This window comes from Chrysochloris asiatica, unplaced genomic scaffold (assembly GCF_000296735.1).
Source record: "Chrysochloris asiatica unplaced genomic scaffold, ChrAsi1.0 scaffold00056, whole genome shotgun sequence".
NCBI classification, from domain to species: Eukaryota; Metazoa; Chordata; class Mammalia; order Afrosoricida; family Chrysochloridae; genus Chrysochloris; species Chrysochloris asiatica.
In genome coordinates, this window is record NW_006408574.1 from 14449587 (window position 1) to 14457835 (window position 8249).

The 8249-nt window shown below is 39.8% G+C and overlaps 1 protein-coding gene across 5 annotated transcripts in view; it reads right to left on the bottom strand.

Moving 5' to 3' along the window:
- LOC102812524 (receptor-type tyrosine-protein phosphatase delta-like) overlaps positions 1 to 8249 on the bottom strand; it is a 560069-nt gene that overhangs the window by 241950 nt on the left and 309870 nt on the right. For all 5 annotated transcript variants that reach the window (XM_006863766.1, XM_006863768.1, XM_006863767.1 and 2 more), the window contains one exon: positions 4874 to 5007. In XM_006863766.1, the coding sequence (XP_006863828.1) occupies positions 4874 to 5007 (134 nt within the window). The remainder of the gene's footprint in view (positions 1 to 4873; positions 5008 to 8249) is intronic.

Genomic DNA, 8249 nt, shown 5'->3' on the forward strand with positions numbered 1-8249 from the left:
TTGACAGAAACCTGTCAAAGGTGGAAAGCAGGTAACACCTACATTCCCTAGAGTTCCAGTTCTCACAGATTTCAATGGAGAATTCTTGTTGTTGTTGGTAAGTATCGTGGAGTTGGTTCCGACTCATAGTGCCCCTGCACAAGGTTTCCAAGATTGCAAATCTTTACGGGAGCAGAAAGCCTCACCTTTCTCCCCACAGAACAGCTGGTAGTTTCGAACTGCAGACCTTGAGGTTAGCAGCCCGATTTGTAACCACTACGCTACCAGAGCTCCTTACTGGAGAATCTTAGGAGGACATAAAAGAGACACAAAACTGCCCAAAGGTGGCCGGGATAAAAGTGAGATGTTATTCGCTGACAAAAGCTGGGGTAATATATATGAAACCTAGTCATTACTCTAGGTTGATTTAAAGTCATTTTTAAACTTTCTTCTTTCATGAATAGAGAACTCTCAGCTAGGGAAAAAAAAAAAATCACACTTTTTTTTTTCTATAACTTTTAACATCATAAAGGGTGTTTTGAAATGAGATTTCTTTAATCAAATGCTGTCACTTGTACTTTTCAAAGCTTGGAATTTGCCTTTGCGTTCTAGCAAAAATACAGCTGTCTGGGGTAATCAATTTCAGATTAAATGTTAATTTGTAGTAAACCATAAAATATCAGCATATATGTAATCTAGTAACAGCATAAATAATTTTAAGCCATATATATATATATATATTTTACATCAAATGCTGTTCACACAAAGAGAAATCAGTCAAGGAGAATTCAAATATAAAACACCCCTAAGGGTGTTCTAGCTTGCAAATGCAAACTATTTTTAAAAGTCCAGATTTACCAACAATAAGAAAAAATAACAGTAGGGATTCCATAATTAAGCAATCATAAAGCCAACATCTGTATGCTGAACAAATACTCCCCCAAATCCCAACTACAGAAAAAGAACATGGCGTCTGAATTAGAGAAACACTCATTAACAACTTGTGATAAGCAGATGACACAATCTTCCATGCTGGAAGTGAAGAGGATATGCAGCATACAAGGATAAAGATAAAAGATGGAGGCCTTTAGCATGGACGATACTTCGATATAAAAGAAAACAAAAGTCCAACTGGACCAATAAGCAACATCATCATAAATGAAGAGAAGACTGATGTCTTCAGAATTTTCACCTTATTGGTGCCACAATCCAAATCCATGGAAACAGCAGTCAAGAAATAAAAGGATGCACTGCAGAGGGTGTATTTGTGTGCGCAAATGAGTTCTTAAAAATGCTAACTAGCAAAGGTGTCACTTTGAGGGGTATGTTGCACCTGACTCAACCATGGTATTTTAATCACCTCAAAGGCATGTGAACGCTGGACAATGAATAAGGAAGACAGAAAGACTGATTCGAATTTGAATTATGGTATTGGCAAAGAATATGGAATATACCATGGTATGGCAGAAGAACAAACTAATCTGTGTTGGACGAAGTACAGCCAGAATGCTCCTTAGAAGCCAGGATGGCCAGACTTTATTTCTTGTACTTTAGACATGTTACCAGAAGGGACCAGTTCCTAGAGAAGGTCATCGTGTTTGACAGAGCGTCAAGAGAAGAAAAGGACAAGTCTTAATGACATGAGCTTGTGGTTCCAACAATGGGCTCAAACACAACAATGATTGTGAGATTAGCCGAGGACCAGGCAGTGGTTCATTCAGTTGTACACAGGTTTGCTATGAGTTGGAACCAACTAGACAGCACTTAACAACAAAGCCAGCAAGCATCTATGCTTGCCTTTCTCCCAAAGGATTATTCTTCTACTTTATTCATATACATACACACATGTATTTAACTTTGGTTATTGTTGTTGTTGTTGTTGTTGTCAGGTGCCATCGAGTCAGAACCAATTCATAGTGACCCCATGCACAGCAGAACAAAACAATGTCCGATCCTGGGCTAACCTCACTACCGCCGCCACACTTGACGCTATCAATGATGTCACCTGGCTGATCCATCTCGTTGGGGGTCTTCCTCTTCTTCTCTGACCCTCCACCTTACCCAGCATGACATCCTGCTCCAGCAACTGTTCTCTCCGAACAATGTGTCCAAAGTATGAGAGACGAAGTCTAGCCATCTTGGCCTCCAAGGAGCACTCTGGTTGCACTTCTTCCAAAACAGATCTATTGGTTCTTTTGGCAGTCCACGACACTTGCAGTATTCTCCTCCAACACCACAACTTAACCCCCACCCAAATTTGGTGGTAACGAGGATTTAAACCAGGCATTGAAAATCCAATGGAGTACAGTTCTACTCTGACACACATGGGGTCACCATGAGTTAACATGAAATTGATGACAATTGGCTTAAAACACCAACAGATCAAGTTGTTAAGAGGCACACTTTAGGTGCATCTCGATTATATAATTTAGATAATTTTATATAATTTGAATAATTTATATTGACTTTGATGAATACATCAAAAACACTGTATTGAAAACTTGTTCTTCAGAGATTCTGCTCAATTCAAACAGATGTAATGAAATACACATTTAAAAGAACATAGTAATTTATAACTGAATTCATAATTATGCATGACACATTAGTTCATAATAATTGATTCAGTATTTGTGTTTTTAAAAGGTAAACAATGCCAAGTTCCTTTGGTTAGTTACTGGTTGCCCTTGAGTTGATTCTGATTCATAGTTTTTGTTGCTGTTGTTAAGTGTCATCAAGAGGGCTCCTATTTACAGCGACCCTGTATAGAGTTTCCAAGGCTTTAAATCTTTGTGGGAGCAGAAAAGCCTCATCTTTCTCCCACAGAGTGGCTGGTGGGCTCAAACCATGGACCTTGTGGTTCAAAGTCCAATGTTTATCGTTTGAAGCCACCACACTCCCTGATTCATAATTGTTGTTGTTAAGTGCCACGAAGTTGGGTCTGACTCTTAGAGAGTCCATATAGCATTACTGAGGAGCAGCTGGTCAGTTTGAACTGCTGACCTTGTGGTTCAAACCACCCTTGCGATCTAGTGCTTATCCTGTGGTGTCAAAACCCCATGAATGTAGAGTAGAGCTGTGTCTCATAGGATTTTCAAGGCTGTGAGTTTCTAGAAGCAGATCCTCAGGACCACCCTCTAAGGTGCCTCTGGGAGGCTTTACACTGTCACCTTTTAGCTAATAGTCCTTAACTACTAGTGCCACACCCAAGGACTCCAAAAGAATGTTAAGAGGTCCAGTAAAATGACTTGTGTGGATTGAGTTTTCACATACAATTACACTAAGTTTTTCTCGTAATGGTCCCCATTGGATTTCAGAATAGTTCAAGGAATAGATCCATTACTATTATATATCCATCCCCATCCTGAAAACGTTGTATGTGTGCTAATACCAATTTCTACCATCTGTTCAAAATGCTCTCTAGGGGCGGTGTATCCTATCGGATAATAACTACCTAGATTTAAATTCCAGCTCTACCACACAGTCGGGTAATACTATGAGAACTGGGGCCAATTAAATTTTTTTCATGTATCCATTCTGTTATATGTGAAATGGACTGAAAATAGTGGCTAACGCATAGTATTATTGAGAGGATTCATGAGTTAATAGTGTGGTGCAGTAAGATAAGCACTGGACTGTGAACCACAAGACCGGAAGTTCAAACCCACCAGCTGGTCCACAGAAACCCTACACAGGGTCGCTATGAGTCAGAACCAATTAGATGGCACTTAACAACAACAACTTAGAAACCCTAAAATTGCCTGGTGATACATATGTGTAAAGAATGTTGTTACATTATTAACCTTCTTTTCCCTAAGATTACCAATTGTCACACCTTCTATAATATACTGTGATCCTGTTTGCATAGCATATTCAAACTTTTCTCATGGTGAGATCAAATACTTCTCAGCAGTTAAATAATATTTGCTTGGAGGCCTCCTTCTCCGAAGCCAATCTTAATAAAGGATAAGCAGGGTACGCTGGAAGAATGAGGTTGATGGTTCAAACTAACCAGCTGCTATTCGGAAAACGTATACAGGGTTGCTATGAGTCAGAATTGACTGCATGGCACTTAACAACAACAGCAAAGTCTTTTATTAGCATACTGAGCTCATCTGTCACGTGCCTTCATGGTGACTTCCAGACTTTATTAATGCAGAAGAGAAATACTGGAAGTGCAAAAGCCACAGGTTTTGTTTCCTTCTTAAAATTTCCTATTCCTCTACAAGGGAGTGTGGTGGCTCCATACAATAAGCATTGGACTGCAGACTGAGAACCACAAAGTCTGCAGCTGGAGGCCACCAGCCACTCTGTGGGAGAAAGGTGAGGCTTTCTGCTCCCTCAGAGATTTAAAAGCTTTGGAAACCAGATACAGGGTTGCTAGGAGTCAGAACAGACTTGAAGGCACTAACAACAAAAATTCTCTGAAGCCTGAATTCAAAGGAATATTCCAGAAAGGCCAACAGTTGCTTTTCTGTGTGTGTGCCCACCCTCCTGCTATCTGCACCCCCACCACACACACAAAGCTCCAAATAACATTTTGTGATTTTGTGGGTTTTTTGGTCAAGTTCCTATTTTGATTAGCAGCTCCTTTCCATTAAGGTGCTCAGTAGGTTGCTGACCTTTTACTAGAACATGGAAGAGTGAGAGAAGCGTCCTTAGGGAGCCCTAGTGGTACAAAGGCTAAGCACTCAGTGATTAACTCAAAGGTTGGCAGTTCTAATCCACCAGTGACTCATCAGGAGGAAAACCCTGCAATCTGCTCTCTAGGGCACTTCTACTTGGTCATATGACTTTACAATGGGTCAACAGCAACTTGATGGCAAATGACAACAACAACAACAGAAGTCATGCCCCAGGACAGAACTGACAATGAAGACGAGAAGCACAGTCCTACCTCTTCTCCATGTTCCCCATCTTTGTAGACCAGCTCGTAGTTGGCAATGGTGTCTGAGCGCGGAGGTGTCCAAGAAAGCAAAATGCTTGTTTCTGATTCAGGTTCTGCTTTGAAGTTTAGTGGCTGTCCTGGTACTGAAAACAGGAAGGCAAAGGATTGAGCTCACTCACACCAGGCACACTCATACATTTTTCCTTTGAGTGTATCCATTCAATCCTCTTTCAAAAGGTGTTCACATGCGTCCGATGATGGACAGCCTGGTGCGGTACGCTGTCCAATTTAACCTCTGAGTAGAATGTATAGTCTTCTTCTAGGGCTAAGAATAACATTCTGAACACTGCCCTGGTCCTTGAGTCGTCCATCACTAGTACATGACCAAGTAGAGTTAAAAACAATCACATGTATCAGTTTCTGAATTCAAGTTTCAGTATAATAAGCTTATTGACTTCATAACGTTATGAAGAATACATGAGATGTCTTATATGATGCACATGGAATGCTGCCTAAAATATAACAAGTGCTAAATAAATATTAGCCATGGCTGTATTATAACAGATGGGAACTGATTCTTAAGCACTGTATGTACCTTTCAAAAATATTTCCAATTGAGTTTATATATTTTTGCCCTTTACTCCTTTAAAAGAACTCAGAGACAACCAGAATCACCTAGCATTCTTTCTTATCAATGCATATTTTGAAAAGGAAGTAAAAGCAAAATAATAATTTAAAAATAATTAATATTAACTCCTAAATGACCTTAAATTATGTAACATACAAAACCTATTAAGATATACTTAATAATAATTGGTTGTAAAGGAGCTCTGGTAGTGTACTTGTTACGAATTGGGCTGTGAACCTCAGGGTCAGCAGTTCGAAACTACCAGCTGTTCCATGGGAGAAAGATGAGGCTTTCTGCTCTCGTAAAGATTTACAGCCTCAGAAACCCTGTACAGGTTCACTATGAGTCAGAACTGACTCCACGGCACATAACAAGAGTAATTAAGATATAATATTGTCCCAAATAGGACTGAAGCAAATACTACTCTGATTAAAGTGTGTACAGATATAATTATTATCAGAAATATGGTTAACTCATAATACAGGTCATCAACAATACTCATTCCTATTGGCTTAATCCACAGAAAAGACAATCTGGAGGACTCGGGTTTAGTAAAAAAAAAAAAAAAATTACTCCAATATTGTTTTATCAATCCCAAATTCTAGCCAATAACTAATTTCTTAGTTGTCTTTTATCCATTACGCACAAGGCTGATGCTGGCATTTTGGCATCTAAAGCTATTGTCCATTGCTCCTAGACCATGTCTGCCCTGGCGGTGTACATCCATGACTTTTTGGTTGTTAGTCAGTATCATCATGATTGCTGACATTTGGCACATCTCAATGTGTTATGTCTGAATATCCATCCATAATCCCAGAAGTTAACAAGAGAATCTCATGTATATTCAGTAGTGAACTAGAACAGCAATAATTCACATCAGAATAGAAAGACCATCCACAGGGTGTCTATGGTAATTTACACATGAACACATAAAACGGATCTAGGACCTCGTAATTTTATTCAACTTATTCTCTTTTTAAACTGTTGGTTCCTTTTATATTAAATGTATAGAATAGGGAAATCAGTAGAGCCAGTGAGAAGATCAGTATTTGTCCAGGTGTAAGAGGAATAAGAAGGACTGGAAGATGATAGCTAAAGGGTATATGTTTTCTTTTTCAGGTGATGAAAATGTTCTATACTTGATTATGGTGATGACTGCACAACTCTGAATATGCTAAGCACCACTGCATTGTACACTCTAAATAAGTGACTTGAATAGCATGTGAATTAAATCTCAGTAAGGCTGTAGGCAGATGCACTCAGGTGGAGCTCCTCAAATGGTCTGCAGCATGGCTAGGTCATTCAATATCAAGCCCAGAATTCTCAGACCATCTTAGGGAAAAGCTGTTCAGGACTTCCTTGGAGCCTAATCTGTCCTAAGTGTCTTCCAGTCTGTTCTGACTCTTAGTGATTCCTTAGGGTTTCCAAGGATGTCAATCTGATACATTCTTGAAGCATCAGCTGCAGAGAAAAAGAGGCTATTTAGGCTATGACAAGTACTGCTTTTATTTTTTTAGCTCCTTTTATAGTTAGTTCTCTCTTGTTGTTGTATTTTAGTGCCACTGAGTCAGTTCTGACTCACAGCAAACTGTCTAGTGTTTCTAAGGAGCAGCTAGTGGGTTTGAACTGCCGACCTTGTGGTTCGAAGTACTGCGTTTATCATGCAGTGCCACATTGAAAGCATGATTTACACAATTCCCCTTTCTTTACTTAAAGGGAGATGAAACATCTCCTGGAGGTTACAAGAATGGTTTCTAGGAGGAGGCGGGGCTTGACGGCGGCTCGGGTGGAGGTGCAGTGAAGTTCATCATCAGCGAAATCACAGAATACCAGGCAAAACAGATTCAGAGCAGAGCTCCAAAACTCGGAACCACAGAGATAGGAATATTTAAAAAGTTTGAGGGCTTACAACTACTGGAACTTGAAGCTGAAGTAAAAAATCGCATACTTTTGAATCTATTGGGCTCAGAGGCCTGTAGCCGACATCTTGGGCAAGACCATATGGCAAGACCAAATGGGGGAGCAGAAACAGTATGGAAAAATGCTGCGGAAACCCTGGAGCAAAAGTAGACAATGCACTTTGTTTGTTTTGCTTTGTTCCGAGTTTCTTTTTTGTTTTCTTTTTTTTTTTTTGGCATCTGGTCATTGCCCCCACCACACTCTATGTGCACCTCCATTCTGGTGATTAGAGGGGGTGCCTGAGCGACCGCACACCCCCACTCTCACCACTGGTGGGTTCTTCTGCAGAAACCATGCAAGCAAGAAGGCAATGGGGAGACATATATAAAACCCTTAAAGAAAAAAATTGCCAACCAAGAATCCTTTATCCAGCAAAGCCATCAATCTAATATGATGGTGTAATCAAAACAGTCCAGAATAAACAGAAGCTAAGCGAGTTTGCCAAAGCCAACCCTGTACTACAAAACATCCTAAAGGGAGTTCTGTGGACTGAGAACCAACAAGAACAGACAACAGCCAGAGATTTGGCATACATGGCTGCACCTCCCAGATTAAATTGGCAGAAGGAAGAGTCAAAAAAAGAACAAAACTATAAGAACAAACTCAGAGGATCTGGGAGATCAATCTATGATCAAAACAATTACAATGTAAAAGAAGGTAAACACATAGGAACAGAGATCCAGGTGGTGAGAAGATCAGGTAAGTTACAGGATAAAATAGACTGGACTAAATGGAGAGAAAAGTTAATGGACTATAAGGCAACCTCAAAGAAAATTAACACTTCACAATATACCAAGA